Source organism: Eublepharis macularius, chromosome 1 (genome assembly GCF_028583425.1).
Source record: "Eublepharis macularius isolate TG4126 chromosome 1, MPM_Emac_v1.0, whole genome shotgun sequence".
NCBI classification, from domain to species: domain Eukaryota; kingdom Metazoa; phylum Chordata; class Lepidosauria; order Squamata; family Eublepharidae; genus Eublepharis; species Eublepharis macularius.
Window position 1 is genome coordinate 177,831,483 of NC_072790.1, and position 19,406 is coordinate 177,850,888.

At 44.0% G+C, this 19,406-nt stretch overlaps 1 protein-coding gene across 4 annotated transcripts in view; it reads left to right on the top strand.

The window, feature by feature from the left end:
• The first annotated feature begins 2,371 nt into the window (after window positions 1-2,371).
• The window catches only part of TOGARAM2 (TOG array regulator of axonemal microtubules 2), a 79,936-nt gene continuing 62,901 nt past the window's right edge, over window positions 2,372-19,406 (top strand). For 2 of the 4 annotated variants that reach the window (XM_054983014.1, XM_054983043.1), the window contains exons 1-5: window positions 11,989-12,032; window positions 13,877-14,088; window positions 14,806-14,937; window positions 16,612-16,746; window positions 17,694-17,972. In XM_054983014.1, coding sequence (XP_054838989.1) covers window positions 14,880-14,937; window positions 16,612-16,746; window positions 17,694-17,972 — 472 coding nt within the window. In that variant the 5' untranslated portion in view covers window positions 11,989-12,032; window positions 13,877-14,088; window positions 14,806-14,879. Of the gene's footprint in view, window positions 2,479-11,982; window positions 12,033-13,876; window positions 14,089-14,805; window positions 14,938-16,611; window positions 16,747-17,693; window positions 17,973-19,406 lie in introns of those variants that run through there. The other 2 variants (XM_054983025.1, XM_054983035.1) reach the window with 2 other exon arrangements.

Sequence of the window (19,406 nt, forward strand, 5' to 3'; positions counted from 1 at the left end):
CTATCAAGGTCAATATGGTCTACTTTGACTGGTTGCAGCTTTCTAGGATCTCAGATGGTGGTCTTTTAAATCACCTACTACCTTATCCTTTTAGCTGAAAATACCTGTTTGTAAAGCAAATGCTCTACCATTGAAACACCAGCTGAGGATAGGGGGCCAGGAATCGGCATGTGTGTGTTTGTATGCGTGGTGTGTGAAAGTACAGCAGCTTGAGTTGGGGAGAGAGAGAAGAAGACAGAGACGGGTGAGCTGGCTCAGAGATGAAGCATTTGAGGGTGCAGGCTCTTCCTTTGGGTATCTGATGTGAGATACTGAATCTGCTGTCTTCACTTAGGCACTCCTTGTATATTTATAAATTTTAAAATAACCTGACTTCCTGATGTCTCCAAAGCTCTTGCTTATTCAAAAGAAAACCAACCATAGCTGTATCACCCCTGGAACCCCACTGTGTGTGGAAGTGGGGTGAATGCAACAATGAGAACACCTTGTGTATATCCAGCTGGATAAGGTTGCTCTCAGGGATCATAGATGAAGAGTAATCTTGCTATTTGTGTTTATTTTATTTATTTGTTTGTTTATTTATTTCATTTATAGTCCACCTTTCTCACTGAGACTCAAGGCAACATAGTGGTGAAGTCTGTGGTCCCTAACTCATTAGAGAAACATCTGAGCAGGGCTGGATCTAGGGTTGCCAGCGCCCAGGGCAACCCAAGACCAGCATTTCCCCCCACACGTGCACTGTGCGCATGAGCGTTCCCAGCAGTGCATGATATCACTTCTGTGACATCATCATGCAGGGGCTGGAGGTGCGCCGCTCATGCAGCAAGCCAGCCGCCCCGGCACACAGTCCGCTGTGGAGCTGGCGGCGGCAGTGCGGGCGGCTGAGTGGAGGGCTGGGAGGCTGCCCGCACCATTCACCTGCCCTGCTGATGGGGTGGCCAGCTTGCCACACACTCCCTGTCCTGCACATGCAGCAAGCCAGCCGCCCCATCGGTGGGGCAGGCGAATGGCATGGGTGGCCTCCCAGCCTTCCGCTCAGCCACCCACGCTGCCACCGCCAGCTCCAGCGTGCTCTCGGTGGCTGGCAGCTGCGCCCAGTGCCCCCTCTTTGGCAGCGCCAGGGGCAGACTACCCCCTACCCCCCCATTGATCCGGCCCTGCCTCTGAGACCCCCTCTCTACAATATTGTCCTCCTATCTGAGTAAAAAGGCTTTTTGAATAATTCAGTTTTGCATTGTTTGCGGAAAGCCAGGAGAGCAGAGACTCCTCAGGCAGGCCATTCCACAGGGTAGGGACCACCACAGAGAAAGCCCATGTATGGGCTGCTGTTGATTTCACCCGTGTGCAGGCTGGCATCTGCAAGAGACCCTGTTCAGATGAGCGAAGCTGCCATGGAGGGACATAGGGAGGGAGGTGGTCCTGTAGGTATGTTGGGCCAAAGCCATGAAGAGCTTTCTATGTAATAACTAATACCTTGAATTTAGCACAGTAACTGATAAGATAACTGCTGTAGGATGGGAGTGATTTTCATGCTCCTGCTTGCTCCTGCTAACAGTCGAGCTGAAGAATTTTGCACCAATTGGAGCCTCCTAGTTAACTTAAATGGGAGACCAATGTATAGTGCATTACAATAGGCAAGTTTTGATGTTACCATAGCATGGATCCAGGTAGTCAGGTATGGTGTTGAAGAGATGGAAAGTATTATGGGGATGATAATAAGCAAGAAGCTATAGGGGCATCCTCCTCAACCCATTGGTGGTGCCTACTTCACAGGGATGTTTGGAGGATATGGCATACAAATTTCAATGTTCTTTGTGCTTTCAGCTGTGCTATAGAATGAGTAATCCCTGCCTGAAGGAAAACAAAAATTAGGGAAGATTGTGTGAGAGAGGTTTTATCTTTTCGGTAAATAAAGGTCACATTTCTCTTCCCTTTTGCCAACTTGAGATAGTTTAATTCAAAACGTCCCTGCCGTTTTGGGGTGGGGTGTTCAGTTGATGTATGTGTGCTTCTAAGAGCTGGTCACAAGAAGGTGGCTGGCTACAATAGCCCTCTCCACTATTACTTTAGGCTTGTGCCTTTTCAAGGGTTTGGGGGTTCTTTCAAGGTCACTTGAAACTCCCAAGGACACACCTATCAGAAAAAAAACTCTTCCCCACACCTGTATTTTAAGATTTCTTTGGAGAAGTGGTTGCTATGCAGCCTTGTTTATTCACGGTATGTGACACTGTTTGCCTGCTCTGTGTGTATAATCTGTTAAGTGTGAGCTTGTTAGCCTAGGGCAGCAGTAGGTTGTCCTTATGGATATCCAAGACTTTCACAAAAAAGCCTTCTGGACCTAAGGGAAGGCAAAAGGCACTAAAGAGGAAGATGCATGTAGACAGGATTTGTAGCTTTCCAAGGGATGGCAGGTTTAACAGCTGGGGTATATCAGGATCCTGAGGAAAAGAGGGTTTTCTAAACTCTGTTTGCCAGCAGGTGAGTTAGCAGAACTGATTCCTCTTCTGGCTACTCTCTGAAGGCTTGATTGTCTCATTTTTGGCTGTTTGCTCTGAAAAAAATGCCTTAGCTGAGGATCATATTGTGTTATATAATTGCTATGAAATTTCATAGTTCATCTTAGCATTAGTTATGTACCAGTGTATTGCTCTGTAGAACTGGGAAGCCATAAAAATGACTTATGGAGCATCAGGAAAACCCTGAAATTGATATAATACCTGAAGAAGTATTAATGTGGGGATGCTCATCAACCAGTCCTCAGAGAGCTGCAAATGGGCCATACAGGCAGATTCTGATACCGAAGACCTTGTTTGAGGTAGTAGTTCTCTTGAGCAGACACTCAAATGTGATGGAGGAAACTCTGAGGTGAAGATGTTACTATACTGGTTTCCTTATCTTTTTAAACTAAACACAAAATGTGGACGGGGGAGTATATTTACCTCAGGAACAGTAAGTGATATAACAAAATAACTCCACACATAGTGGTTGGGGCATTTTGGTGAAAAAGGGGCTATGATAGCCATTTGACAACCCAAAGCTTATGGACTGAGCTCTGAATAAGTTTAAATTCTGTCACTGTGGACGAACCTGATCCTGAAAGACATTAAATGCATTCAGAATAGGTTTTACTAACCGACCAGAATTTTACTGTCTTAGATATTTGCAGGAATTGTAGGACATAGTACCAAAGTGGGGAGAGGGGAATCCTGTAAAGCTATTTTTGCAGTTAATGCGTGAACAGTCATAGTATATCTATTTTATATGCTGTAGCATAGTGGTTAAGTTGTTAGGCTGCAAATCAGCACTCTGCTGGTTCAAATCCTATTATCATGAGCTGAGCAGGTAACCTTGAGTAAGCCACTCCTCTCAGCCCCAGCTCCCCAGCTGTACTGTGGAGATGATAATAACACTGAATTTGTTCACTGCTCTGAGTGGAGCACTAATCTGTCTAGAAGAACAGTATATAAGTGCAGTTATTAAAGAGTAACGTGTGGAGTGGTAGCTGCATTTGTAATGCACTCTGTATTCATTTTCTATATTTGCCATGTGTTCTGAATGAGAATATGTTCTGCTTCATCAATAATCTCCATCATTTTAAATGAAGCATATGTAGGTAACTGTGCATGATATCATAATGCAGGGTGTGCAGCTGCAAGTCAGCAGCCCCATTGGCGAGGCAGGCAGCTGGGACGCAATGTGGGTGGCCTCCCACCCTCCAGCTCAGCTACCCCACACCTCCCTGACCACCTGGCTGGCCCACAGCTGTGTGTTGGTGGCGGCAGCAGCACGGGCAACTGAGTGGGAGGGCCGGGAGGCTGCCTGCTCAGTTGCCCTGCGCAGGAGACCATGGCGGCACATGGGAGCGGCTTCCCAGCCCTCCCATTCAGCTGCTAGCGCTGCCGCCACCAGCCCCGTGGCGCACACCCCTGCCCCCGCTGGCACCGCCTCAATGGATGCACCGGCCCTGGTCCCCTGGCCTAGGTTTTTACGTTCAAATTTGCTCCCAGTTCCCCCTCCCCCCACCAAGGAATTACATTCATATCTGTGTCCCTTCCCTCCAAAGAGTTCTCAGTGCTAATCATGTTGTCCCCTCTCAACACCCTTTTTATCCTCACAAAAACCCTGAAGTTAAGCTGCAAGAAGTGATCTAGCTACATCTGAAGAGATCAATACTAAGTCTTTCCTAATAAATCAAATTGCATTAATGTTCTTAAAGTATAAATTTTGCAGTTCTATACTGCTAAGGTTGCCACCCCTCCATGATTGGCTTGGCATCTCCATAGAGTCAATAATCTCCAGGAGATTATTGAAAGCAAACATGGAGATTAATAGTTTTGAATTGTGTAAAAAATATTTGTGAGATGGGGAAGGACTTGTCCAGGAATAACTGGTAATCTCCAGCCTGAGCAGAATATCCACTTCAGTTCCACCAGCCAGGATCAGATAGCTCAGTAAAACCTAGTAATGATGTTTTACTGTCATGTTCAGAGTTATGTTTCTGGTGCTCCAGTCTCATATACAGGGACAGTAATGTTGAGTGTTCTTCCTCCCTTGGCTGAAAATAGAGGCTGCTCCTTGATCCCATTCAGTAACTGTTCAACTGCCCCTGGCAAATGCCTCAGAGTTTTTCCGGATGGTGCTCAGGAGGATTACTCAAGCAGAAACTGCACAGCTGTCAAGGATAAATGGGTTTTAGACAGGTGTAGTAATTAAAAGAGTGGTTTTAAGTGTTTGAAGTTGAGAGACATTCCAAATCCAAAGCCTTTCTAGAAGTTTGGGTCTTGGTTTTATATGTATGGTGCTGCATAGTGAGAACAAGGCTTCCAAATATTAGCCAGTCACTATTTTGATTCTGTACATTTTGATGGCATAAACAGGGAAGGGGAGAGGAAGAATGTTACAGTTCATTTGAATGACTGGATCTTGCTCACCTTAGCAGCCCCTCTGGACAGAGGCGCCAGATCCCCAGGTATGCACTCTGTGGAGGAGCTAGTTCACTCAAATCTGTTTTTGTACCTCTCTGCCAACTGGGTGGGATCTCAAAGGAATAGAGACCTTGAAAAACACAACCACTAGCAGCAATGTGTGCTCAGAATTGACGCCTCCCCCATTTGAAAATTCCTCAGTATGTTTGCAAAGATGCCATCTTCCTATCATTGACAAAGCAAGTTTAGAGACTCTCAGCTCCTCTAAGGGATATGAGGCAGGCATTCCCTCAGCTCATTATTAGAGATGTTTGCTGGTTACTCTGTTCCCTCTCCGGAGAGAATTCTGTGCTTGGTGTTACTTTGCAAGACTGTCTTAGCTCTGAGGGCAGGAAACGGCTCTGAAAGGGCCAGGGGATGCAGAGTAATCTTAATGCTTACAAGACCCTTCCGCTCTCAAGTATCAAAAGTCCACAAAAGGTAGGTAGTGATCTCCTCTGTCTTTCTGATGGGTAAACTATAGTGCAAATTAGTCAAACTGGCAAAGTGCTTCAGTGGGAAGTTAAACAACAGAATATGTGAATAATATGAAATTGTCAAATGCTTATTGGCCCTTATTCCTATGTCTTTAACAGCACACAATGTTTAACACATTCGCTCCTTATGCCTGGGTGAGTTCAGAAAGCCTCCATGTACAGAGACAGAAATCATCCAAATACTAGTGCTGGGAGGCAGCATCAGGGGAACACTTGGCCTCTATGCTATTTCTTGTTCTCCAGCACAACCAGTTGGCCACTGTATGAAACTGATTGCTGGACTAGATGGATCACAAGTCTTATCCGGTAGGGCTCCTATGTTCTTATGAGAGGTGATGATACTTTTCTTGTTCTTATGAAAAGCTTTGCCTGTGGATTTCTGTGCAGAATACTGTTAAGAATGTGTGTGACCAAAGCCGTGACTGTGAGGTTGCTTGATATCTAGATGTTTCCCTACCCTCAACTAGTGGCTGGCTGCTATGGGAAGAGTGAGGCTATTACCTACCTCTGAAGTGCCACCACATCAACTGGGTATTGGTAGCAAGGGAGTGGGCATGGTGGATATGGCTGTATCCACAACTAGGAAGACTCCTGGCTTCACAGTCCTTCTGGATCAGGAGGAAGACCTGGTTTATATCATGGAGGCCCAGGCTTGTATAGCATCAGCCTTGGCTTTGTGGGGTGTGTGTGTGGCAGTGGCTGTTAGCCAGAGCCCCAAATCTGAGTATATATAGCTGATGCTGGGGACTCAGGAAAGAACAGGGATTCTGTTGTACACTGCCAACCCTGTTGCCCAACCATCGCTCTGCCTGGGGTGACAGAAGCAGTCTCAGACTTGGTGCTGAGTGAGGACCCTGAGGTTTGTTCATGCTCAGACTGTCCTAGTAAGAGCAGCTCAGGATTTGATGGCTGCCATGGCAACCATTCTGGTACCTATGCATACAGAAGGTTATACACTTGCTTTAAGGTACATGATTTGGTAATAGGGAATTTTCCAATCTGTCTTTGTCATGAACAGAGCATTATCTGGTAAGATTTCAAAGGATGGAAATCTGGAACCTTGGCAAGGATGGGGGATGGGGGGGAGGATTAGGATGGTCCTCCCCAGGAAGCTGATGGATGCAGAGGGTTTCTTGATGTCTCTTGGGGATTTTCTGGTCAGCAAGATTGGTGCTTCTGTTGCTGCCCTGGTTGACTTGTGGAATACAGAGATAACCTGGGCCGTGGACATGATTGCCCCTGAGTGCCCTCTCTTGGTTTTTTGAGGAGCTTTGGTAGGGCAAGCAGTTAAGAGTGCAAGTGGAGAAAACCTCAAAGTGAATGCAACTGAACACAGGTGAAAGCACATTACTGTGCCTGATCTACGGCAATGGTAGCCATAGACCACCATTGGCCACCATTGTATCAGCACAATGCCATTCAGCAGAGCTTTTCTGAGTTGTGAAGGGGCTCTTATCTCAAACCCCAGAGGATGTTGATCCAAAAAATATATAAATCCACTGTGATTCCTTTGCATTGCATTTTGCGGATAAAATTGCTTGCATTTGCCTCAACTTAGATACCACAGCTGGACTGGTTCGGTCTCAGGATGTTATTGGAGTACAGCATGGTCCGAGTTGTATGGATGACTTTCAGTTGGTGAGGCCTGCTGAAGTGGACAAGGTGCTTCCAAGTGTGTGGCCCACCATGTCCAGTATTGGCCCTTGCTGCTCATGGCTAATAGAAACATGTTGCCTGGATTGGTTAACTGGGTCCGAGAGGCGCCTCTCTGCCAGAGGGTGTAGTTCCAACTGCTTTGAAAGAGGTGCTTCTGAGAAGCATCCCTGGATCTAAAAAACTACTACCCAGCAGCTAATAGTCCCTTCTTGGGCAAAGTACTAGAATGGGTGGTGGCTTCACAGTTTCAGGTGCTCTTGGAAGAGCTGGATTATTGTGACATTTAAATCTGGATTCAGGTCTGACTTTAGGATGGAAACAGCTTTGGTCTCCCTGATTGATTACCTTCACTGGGAGGGTGATGTGTGCCCTTGTTGATTCTCCTGGACCTCTCAGTGGCTTTTGATACCATAAACAGTGGCATCCTTCTGGAGTGGAGGGCACTGTGCTTCAGTGGTTTTGCTCTTACTTGATCAACTAATTATAGAATGTGGTGCTGGGGGACTTCTCAGCCCCGTGGCATTTATGCTGTGGGGTCCTGCAGAGTTCCAGCTTGTCCCCTATGCTTTTTAACACCTATGTGAAACTGCGAAGAGAAGTTGTCTGGGGATTTGGAGTGAGGTGTCATCTCACCAATATGTGGATGACACCCGACTCTATTTTTCTTTAACAGCTAAGCCAAGTAGGTCTGTGAAAGTCCTCAATAGGTGCATAGAAAAGGATGAGGGCCAATAAACCGAAGCTTAATTCAGACAAGAAGCTGCTCAGGAGTCAGCCAGTCTTGGAAGTGGTTGCACACTCCCCGAAGGAGCAGGTTTGTAACTTGGGAGTTGTACTGGATCTTGGCCTACAGTAGAGTCTCAGGTTTCCTCTGTGACACATAGAGACTTTTATCAACTGTGGTTGGTTCACCAAGCATACCTGGTCTTCGAAAAGCGTCATCTGGCCATGGTGACCCATGATCCAAGTCAGATTATTGTAGTGTGTTCTTCATGGGTCTGTCTTTGAAAACAGGAACTTCAATTGGTCTAAAATGTGGCAGCCGGGCTATAGTCAGGTTTGGTTATAGGGATCATGTAACCCCCATGCTGAAGAAGCTGTGCTGATTACCTGTTTCCAGGCACAATTCAAAGTTCTGAAGCCTTAAATGGCTTTGGGCCAGGGTACCTGAAGGACCGTCTCCTCCCATATTGTCCAGCCCTGCAGTTAAGATCTGCCTCTCAAGCCTGTGCTGTGGCCTTCAGAGCTGAGGTGGGTGACAACTAAAGACAGCATTTTGTATGGTGGTACCTTGCCTGATGTCTACTTTATTTTCTTTTAGGTGTCATGCCCAAACACATCTTTTTACCTAGGCTTTTAATTAGAGATATTATTTTACCAGCTTGGTCTGCCTATTTTATGGATAGTTTTTATACTGTCCAATGGTGTGTTTTTAAATTTTTTTTGACCTTTTAGTTGTAAGCGGCCTTGAACTGGACTCTGAAGTGGTGGCATAGAGATATCTTAAATAAATAAATATTTCTGTGAGAGGCTACTAGTGAGCAGGGATCTCAGCGAGAATGGCAGACTATAAACAGATAATAATAATGTGGGACTTGCCATGCATGGTTCTAAAATGGGTTGGTATGCTGGCCACCTACTCCAGGCAGCTCATGCCAGGGACTGGTGTTAAGAAGCAAATGCCCACAACCACTGTCTTTCCTGATCTGAGATCAATGGGGAGTGACAACCACAACATAGGACAAAACCAAACAAGAGGAAGAGACCAGAAATAAAATGGTAAGAAAGTTGTTACTTTCACTCTGGTCTTTACCCACTACTAAACTGGAAAAACAGACCTCAGCACCTGAACTGTGTGTGTGGGGGGGGTGGGATATGAGCCCCTTCCCCCAATTAGACATTGCTGTGTTCATTTACTGTGCAACAATATGCTCTGCACTGCTTTCTGAACAGGATGTGCAAAATTTCCTTAAAAAAAAACTTTAGAATATTTACTAGATTATTGAATCTTACACTGAACCAAGTTGTAACTGAAACTCAAACATATTCAACGACGTTTACTATCTGGCTGGGCAATTAAAGGATGGAGTGGATGCTAGTACATAAATTAAGGCAAACAGGATTCAATGATTTGCTAGTTACAGGTATTAGAAAAGAAGGACTGTTTCCAGTAAATAGGTACAGTTCAACTTCATGGTGGATGCTACATTCACAATAATCCATTCATTCATGCAAGTTATTGCTTGATGTTACAATCAACAAGAAATGAATATGTATGTGTAAATCAGTGTCTTCCTAATGAAAATCTAAAGCATTCTCCCTTGTCATCTGATTCCCTGCTGAAACCAGCAGCAGTACCTAGCACACTGAAGATGCGTAGAAGGGAGTGGGGGGCTTTTTATTGTCTTCCAGTCTATATATCTCCAGTTCCTCCCATCTGACCTTCTTCAGGATAAAAGCTTTTCCAAAATTCATTTGATCAATGAAAAGCATTTTGTTAACTTCGATACTTACAGAATCAAGCTCCAAGGAAGTACAAATAAAAATACACTCGGTTCTGGACGGTTTGTTTTTCTTTAGCCACAAAAACCTCTCTGGAACAATCCATCAACCACCTTTCAGAAATTAGAATTTCTTGGACGCTGCTCTAATGGAGACAGTAACAATATGTACTGTGAAAACACTGGGCACCGTGCATGAATAATTGTGGTCTCCTAAGGCCTGGCATATAATTTTGGTGTTCAGTTACAGCCAGGGTTTGGATTCCAAACCAGTTTGCCCTGATCTCTTGCTTGTTCTTACTCAAGCTCCTCAAATTGGGTTCTGTTACTTTGTATTGGGGTGAATCCTTCCCCTATCCTATCACTTCACAGAGTGAAATGTATGTATTTATTAGCATATTTATACCAACCTTTCTTTTTGGCTCAAGTTTGAAGCCTTCCTCCAAATCTAAGGAGATATTTTCCCAAATTAAGTAGAAAGAAGTCTCCTTTGGCAGGAGGAAGGCTACTCTGAGGATGATTGGATCTGCCCCATTATGAATCTGGATGTAGCCTCTGTGACTTTGGGAATAACAACGTGCTTTAAGGAATTATTCTGAGCATCATGGGATAAAGAATGAAAAAACTGAAGATCTACATCTTTTATGAGTAATTTATCACTGGAGGGAATTTAGTTCAAAAATATTTTACTGGTTTTTAATGTAATTAATTTGTATATTAATTATTCTATTTTTTATGGGTGGCTACTTTGAAATATCATAAAGAAAGTTTCAGCATCGTTCTGGCAGCTTAATATTAATACAGTCACATCTCAGAACTCTGAGCACTTTAGAAATGGTACTTGCACTTAATTTCTTGATATATAACATTGAAACTTCTTATTTTCACTTTCTAAAAAAAATCCATAGTAGTGCTATAAACCATTATGAGATGCCAAATCTTTGAAAGGTACAAGACCGACCCCTTCAATATAGTATTATTAATATTAATATAGTTCTACATCCTAATATGAAAGACACAGACAATTAATGAAGCAGCTGTTGACCATAGTTAAAATGTGCATTAATAATTAATAGAAATTAGTATGATGTAGCAAGAACCAGACAATTAGTGAACCCTTTTAAATCACAAGTTGACAGCTATTATAGTTGGTTTTCTTGCTGCTCTTTCTAAAAAGAGGTCTCTGCTTCTAGCCACAGTCATTCCAAAGTCCATAAAATACTATCATACAAAGAGGAGAACATAGGGTTGCCAGTGGCTGGAGATCTCCTAGAATTAAAATGGATCTTCAGGCTACAGAGATCAATTCCCCTGGAGAAAATGGCTGTTTTGGAGGGTGGACTTTATGGCATTATACCCCACTGAGGCCCCACCCCTTCCAAACTCCCATTGTCTGCAGGCTCCACCCACAAATTCCTAGGGTTGCCAGAAGTTGTTAATGGGGGCCAGCTGACTATATAATAGGAGTACAAATTTAAAGCAACAGATAATATGTAAGGCAACATAGTGGTGAAGTCTATGGTCCCTAACTCATTGGTGAAGCATTTGAGACCCCCTTTCTACAATACCGCCCTCCTATCTGAGTAAAAAGCCTTTTTGAATAGTTCGGTTTTGCATTGTTTGCGGAAAGCTGGGCGAGTGGGTGCTCTCCAGTCCTGACTTCCTCAGACAGGCCGTTCCACAGGGTAGGGGCCACCACAGAGAAATACGTGTAAGGGCTGCTGTTGATCTCACCCATGTGCAGGCTGGCACCTGCAAGAAACCCTGTTCAGATGAGCGAAGCTGCTGGGAGGAACAGAGTGAGGGAGGTAGTCCTGTAGGTATGCTGTACCAAGGCTGTGTAGAGCTTTGTACGTAATAACCAATACCTTGAATTGAGCACAGTAACTGATAGGTAGCCAATGGAGTGACTGTAGGATGGGAGTGATGTTCATGCTCCTGCTTGCTCCTTCTAACAGCAGCATTTTGCACCAATTTGAGCTTCCTAGTTAACTTAGATGGGAGACCGATGTATAGTGCATTACAATAGTCAAATTTTGATGTTACCGTAGCATGGATCCAGGTCAGCTGTGTCAAAATAAGAAGCCATCTTCCAGGCTAGAGTAAGATTGTCGTAAGCATTTTTTGCGGCTGCCTTAACTTGTTTTTCTAATAGTAGCACTGGATCCAGTATAACCCCCTAGGCTCTTAACAGAGTCTGCAACGGTCAGACGAACTCCATCAAAAATGGGGAGTACAATGTCTTTCAAGATCTTTGCCTTCCCAACAAGCATCACTTCAGTCTTGTCTGGGTTCAATTTTAATTTATTTTTCAGCCATTTCACCACAGCTGTCAGGCAGCGATCTAAGATTTCTACTGCATCCTGTGGGAACCTGGATATCAAGATATAGAGTTGACTGTCATCTGCATATTGGTAACATCCCATTAGCTCTGTTTCATTTTGTTGAGATTTCTCCATCTATTAAGAAGTTCCAAGTAAAATTATTTTCTCTCTCCCTGGCAAGAACGGCCTATCAGTTCAGTAAAGCTGTTGGTGTGAGAAATTTTAACTGTTCTGAAGCAGAGCTTTTATTATCCATTGCCCTAAATAACCAATAACTTGTTACATTCATTATCTTATCCACCAATTCACTAAGTACGATGAGACCTTCTAAGGAAGAGACAAACTTACTCCTTTGGGTGCGAATAATTCTGGGTCTGAATAACTGGAGGAAGAGATCAGATGAAGGAGTAGTAGTAGATATTTCCTCACATTCCTGTTCTGCCTCCCCGGCTTCCTCAGCGCTTAATCCAGCACAGTTGTTTGTTTGCATTGCCTCACTATACCATTCATGAGTGACCTAGGCCATAATGAAATCAACTTGGTCACTGCCACTGAAAGCTGTGATGAGACAGTGGGGAAATGAGAAAGCACTTGGCTGTCACACCATTCCCTCAGTTTGTGGGTTTCCTTACGCTGAACAGAGGCGGGAACTCCTCAGTTTTTGTCACACAAAAACTGATTGCCACATGAGCCCTTCAGTGTTTGCCATGCTTACTTCCACTTGGTTTTTTATGCAGCATGCTGTCTTTCAAAAGTGGAATTACTTGAGCATGAAATGTCCAAATTGCCTTTGAAAATACCCTACATCTCCATGTGATTAAATTTAGGAATTCATGTAGCAGAGCATAATATAAAGGAGAAATATAAATATATTGCTACATAGGGAAGATGGCTGAGAAATGGCTGGCAGGCTGTGATATGATAAATAGACAAATACATTAATAAATGTTCAAGGCATCTAAATTTACAGTTAATTGGCTGGTATTTTGCCCTTGCATGTTTTATTTCATGTTGAGGCACTCTCAATATTTCATTTTTATTGGAAGAAGGAATAAATATTTCTGGTTGTTCTGTCTCAGGATCACCCTCTTTCTTTTGTCGTGGTTTAACCATGCGTAGTGCATCCAATTCTTTTTCAAATTTTCCCCTCACAAATCAGTCACTTTGGATGCTTGCTGTAGTTGCTTTATGGTAGAAAGGGCTTTTCTCTATTTTAGTGCCTGCCTGTGGAATTGTCCCAGGTGTTTATCATCATAACTGAGCTTGCCTGTTAAATTAACATACACTTTTACCACAAGTTGCAAAATAAGCAGAGCTGTGTGTTTTTGACAGTTCAGCTCAAAGAAAGGTTGTACTTCATGATTAATAGGACCTATGTCCCCTTTGCAAGGTTATATTTTCATTATTCTTTTGTGGATCTCTAGTTTCTATATGAACCTCCATGTTTTCTTACTGTTTGTTTACATTGGTTTTCTTTCATTGCTTGTACCACAATGAACCAATGTGTACACACATGGGCTCCATTCAGACATCACAACAAACTGTAATTAAACTGCAGTCGGGCATGAACTCAGCTTGTTGTTGTGCTGGTGCTCTCCAGTCACCACTCATCCTCTCAATATGCAAAATTTGACTGAAAACTTCCTGGTTTGTTCAAGCTCTATTTGAATGCATGTGTCTCAGCCAACAAAGAGTTCACTTTCTTCCATGAGCCCCACCAGTCTTGACTAAATCCTAGCCTGCAGGGAGCAAAACATCTACAATTTGCTGAGGTACCTGCATGCAGACGTCATGGCAAATTGGAACTTAAAGTAGAAAGTTTTCAGTCAAATTCCACATACAAGAGGAGAGGAGGGGGAAGGAGGTGTGAGGGAAGTGTTCAAACATGGCAACGTGTATTCATGCTCAATTGCAGTTTGTGATCATGTCTGCAGGCATGGCCCCAGATCTCAAAATTGTGGTTTTTTAAAGAATGTGGGTTGTACCTAACAAGACCAGAATGCAAATCAGTCACCATGAGGAGGCTTCAGAAAATAGCCTATCCATGGCATGAGATCTGGGTCGTAATGGATGCATCCACTTGCCTCAAAGATTCCGGCCATCATACTGTTGCAGGACTCCACATCCCTGCCAGCAACAACCAATGGTATGTTACATCTGGGACTGAGTGGGATCCTTCATCATGGGAGTTCAGTCCTGTCCTGCTCTATTTTCACCCAAACATGCTTCTCATCATAGCAAGAAAAATACTCATGCCAACTTCACACAAGACAACGTTTTATTTTTCTACATGGAAATGATTTCTGTATAGAAAAATGGAGTTTGAAACAGCCCTTTAAGAGCCTAGCTACTTATTTCCCCTGGGGATGTCTTCAAGTTAGGAGGAGAGGTGTTTTCTGAAGTTCTGTATTTCCCAGTTTTTGTGAGGTCCCAGTTCACATTGGACCATGGTACGAAGAGGGGAGAGGCTTTGATTCCCTGCCCCCATGCCATTTTTCTGACCTCAAACAGCTGAAGGAATTGCTATTTGTTTTATTGGATGTTATACATGTACTGATAAGTTACACATTATATTTCCACAACGGGGCAAATAGTGCCCCCAGAGCCATTTCCAGTCAGGAAAATGGCATGGGGGAAATGATCTAAGCCCCATCTCTCAATGTGCTATAGTCCCAATCTGAATGTGGTCCATGCATGCCTGGGAAGAGCAGAACTTCAGAACAGGACTCTCTACCTGATCAGGGGATATCCTCAGAAAAAACATAACAAGTAGTTAGACCCTTAATCATTCAAGAATTCCAGTGCCTAATATGACAGAGAACATATCATCCAGATTGGCATTGTTTGTTTTTGTTCCATACAGACCTTTCAATGTTCTGGGGAAGAAACTACAGCAGTACTGGGACCAGTAAAAAGAACTAGATCCAGCTGTGTCTCATGTACAAAGATATTCTGGGCCCTTCCTTACACATGGCTACACATGATTTTACAACAGGTAAAGAGCTCGCTTAAAATCCACTTCCTCTTTTTCATTGGCAAATGTAGAACATCTCACAGTGATTATTTGAAGTCAGTCATATGCATTTGGAATGTTATGGTTAAATTTGATTTAGGTAGTAACATGAGTTCAATAAGCATTAACAGTCCTAACTTATGCATGTACCACAGGCAGATTACTACTCACCATAATACGGGTGTAATGCAACCCTCCCCCAACCTCCCAGCCTTCAACCTTTCAGCCCAGCCCCATTCAGCCCAATCAAGCTATTCTAATTATGAGGAAATACTTTCTCTAGTAAACCTGTTTATACACTTTGTATTTGGTTTTATTGACTAGATTGCCCTTGGGGTACAAAGGGCTTGTGTGTGTTCACACACATAGTAATTGGCCAAATCCAAACTTACCAGCATAGCGCTAAACAGTCGGAATGATAGCATCTTCCTGGTGCGTCTTATGACATCATCGCGTCACGATGCCGCTCTCATGGCGTGATGACGCCAGAAAAAGCGCCAGGAAGACACTATCATTCCGACTGTTTAGCGCTATGCTGGTAAGTGTGGATTCAGCCATTATGCATTCCTTGTGAATAGTCCAGGAACAAAAATTGTGTGAGAGTGACATTCATGAAAATGGGAGCACGTCTTATTTGACATATAACCTTGCTGGTATAGTCTTTTTTAAAAGACTATATGAATGCCCTCATGCTTGACTGTTCCAGTATTTTCTCAGGAACGATATACTGCAGTATGATTTTCAAGGAATGCAATATCAATCTAGAAATGCTTTTATAAGGACAGATGTCTGAACTCCCTGCAGGAAACGACCAACAGTTCTTGACATTCTAAACATTTAGATAGGCCTTCAGACAAGGAGAGTTAACAAGTTTGTCTGGTGACACCGGCCTTCTGTCCACCCACCCCACCAGCCCTGCAGCAGCAGACACCATCTTCAGGCCCTGCAGTGCAGCCTCTAGCAGTACCTCAGTTGCAGGAGCCCCTACAGGCCTCTCTCACCCTTTGGCCAGTTGCAGCCGACGCCCAGGCACAACTCTGGGGAACAGCCTGCAGCCACTCAGCAGACTCAGTCTTCTCCTGCAGTTGCCCAGACAGCTCCACCTCATCCAGGCCCACAGGAGGTTGCCATCACCACAAGCCAGGCAGGCCCAGGCCCCAAGCGGCCAAGGGAGCCACTGGGGAAGGTTCAGAAGCAGCAGGGCTGAGCCAGGCAGAGAGCAGACCAAATACCCTGCCCTAGGCGGGGATGGAGTGGGTGGGGCCAGGAGACTGCAGAGTCTACCCAGCCCTCCTATCAGATAGGCTGGGAGCAGGGCCAGTCAGGGAGACTGGGTGGTGATTGGGGGCAGAGCCAGGGAGGTGGGGCAGGGGAGGCCTTTAAATTCAGGTTCCTGTGAAGGCCGAGGAGGATTTTGCAGGGAGAGACAGCTGGAGCGTGCTGCTCCAGGGCAGGAGAAGGAACAAGGTGGTGCCAACCCCCCTTCCCTGCCCATCTGAGGCCGGAGGACACCTGCCTGGAGAGCTGGTGGGATGGCAGGCAGTGGGGCGCCAGTGGTGGGATGGCAGGCAGAGAGGGCGCCAGTGAGGAAGGAGCCTCACAAAGTTGTTATTCTTTCTTTTTTTAAATTTCATCCATGCTGCTCTTATTTTAAAGCAAAGTATCAAGCCCCTTGTGCAATGCATTGTGGGAGTGCCCCAAAAGTGAAATCTGGATGCAGATCACTGAAAGGAGGGAGCATTGATTCGAATTTGCAGCTGTGTGGGAACGGCTGGATGTCAGCAGATGAGGGTAAGAATGGGATAGACTGGGGGATATTTGCGACTCTTGTAACTGGGGAAGTGAGGTCCTTTCAAATTTAGTCTGGCATCCAGCAGATAAATTTATACTTGGTCTTCTTGATTCAGACAAAGAATGTTACCTCTGGGCTCATCTACAGACATACTTAGCTGCCAACAATTCTTAAATGGCTATTATTCCCTTAAGGTAAGGGTCCTTTCTTCCCTCCTATAGTCATTGCTAAAGAAGGTGCTTCTTAGGTACAAGGTTTGTTGGTCTGTTTATGGCCGCATTCAGACAAACAGATTTGGCCTTCAAGAGCACTTGATACACATGTTGCTGTGCTCATGTGTGGATTTCTATCAAAACCTTCCTCTTCCTTCCGTGTAAAGCATGATCGAAAGCTTTCTAGATTGGGAAGGCTTCAGTCAAGCTGCAGTTTGCTGTGAGTTCAAATGCAGATGTCTCAGTAAATTAGAACGCGTCCCCCTCAATGTGGAATTCTCAATTTGGCACCGCCAAAATACCCTTTTCTATTTGATGAGTAAGGGTACAGGAGCCCCTTCTTTTTTTTGTAACCAGTGTCCTCACTCCACCCATGATTTTGACCACCTCAGAGCAGAACCACAAGTGACAAAAGGCACAGATTGGACACTTGTCCGCTTCCCTCAAGTTTTGATGGGAAATGTAGGCATCCTAGTCTTGCAGCTTGGCTCTCTGACTGCTGTCCAATGGAGTTTTCAACTGTCACTTGTCCAACATTCCGCCAAGCTGCCTACATTTCCCATCAAAACTTGAGGGAAGATGACAAGTGTCCAACCTGTGCCTTTTGTCACTTGTGGTTCTGCTCTCAGTCAAGAACCATGGATCTTTAATTCTCTATAATGGATAATGGCTTAAACGGATCATTCAGTAGCCAGTTGGAGTAACTGAGCCTCTTTCATTAAATTGCCCTGCAGCCTCTCTTCATTCAGTGTTCAAGCAGCAGACATGTTTGCGGAGAGGCAAAGGGGAACCTCTGGACATTTCCCCTTTGGAAAGTTGGGACACTAAGAATGGCTTTCAGAAGAAGAAAATGGATAGTATAATTCTAGGTGACTTCTCTCAGCTGCCCAGCTCCCTACCAAAACAAAATCCTGGTGAGCTGGATGCGAGCAGTGCAGCCGTGGAAACTGCTCAAATCAAGGACAAGCTGAAAAAGAGGAGGATGTCCGAAGGTATCCTTGCATCAAACAAAGGTAAGGCACGTTCTTGCCTGCTGATTTCTGATACAATTATTATGATATGGAGCTATCCTTTGTGCAAAGAATATTAAATCTTAGAGCCTTCAACCTTATTAATACCATATTATTGAGATACTTAAACAGATTTTTTTTCCTGGAAGACAGAAATTGAGCTATGGTATGTGGCCCAGGGAACATAGAATTTCAATTGTTTTCTAAGTCTAAATCTAGATGTATGCCAACTGTTAACCATAATGATAAACTTAACCAATGCAGAGAGGTTAGACTATGCTGCTAGTGCAAAAGCAACTGCTAACCAGCCTATTGTATACAACAACGTTCGATTTATATATTGCCCTTTAGGACAATTTAACGCCCACTCAGAGTGGTTTACAAAATATGTTATTATTTTCCCCACAACAATCATCCTGTGAGGTGGGAGGAGCTGAGAGAGCTGTGGAAGAGCTGTGACTGACCCAAGGTCACCCAGCTGGCCTCAAGTGGAGGAGTGGGGAATCAAGTGGAGGAGTGGGGAATTAAACCCAGTTCTCCAGGTTAGAGTCCTGCTGTTCTTAACCAGTACACCAAACTGGCTCTGTGCAAGAAGTTGGTATTGCAAACTGTAGTAGGCTTGTTAGAAGTACAGTCCAAGTCCAGAACATTGTACTGGAATAAATGTGTTGTGGGAGTACAAGCTTAGCTCCTAGTGGGTAGTATGATGACTTTACCTTTGATGTATGCAACTCCACGCCATTTTCTACCACCCTCTCCCACTCAGGAGTGCTTCATATACTATGCAACAATGAAATTCTTGTTTGTTAAGAAATGTATATACAGTTGGAGTACCATTACCAATCTTCATTCCTTGCTCTGCATGTCATTCAATTGCACCCATGTAAAATGAAGGGAATACAGCTGTACTATAAATAGAATGGTTCAGGAGGGTGCTTTCATAAAGGGAATAGGATTGTAGTCTATGGCAGTGTTGATTGTATGTATTTCTTGCTTTTGTTGCCTTGTCTTTTATTTTTATAATCCATTGTTTATGGTATATCATGTGTTAATGTGGGGGGGGGGGTTGCTACACTGTCGTCTAATTTTCTTGCATTGTTTGTTGGGTCTCTTATGCTCTCTGAAAGCATGTTTTTTATTTTTTATAATCCACCTTGAGTTTTAGCAAGAAAGGTGGTCTATAAATGAAGTAAATAAATGAAAATGTTTTATGAGTTCACCTAACAGTGTAAGGTGTAATGCAAGCTACACTTGCTTTCTACTTCTTTTTTTTGGACATCATCTTGCTATAGTAGGTATAGTTTATCACAAGCCTGATTTAAAAACTATTGTTCCTCTCCCATATCAACTAGGGACATGCCTACTTGCCGCCTGTTTCAGGGATCGGATACACTTGTGCAGTGGATCCGATTCCTACAGCCAGTTCATATTTATAGT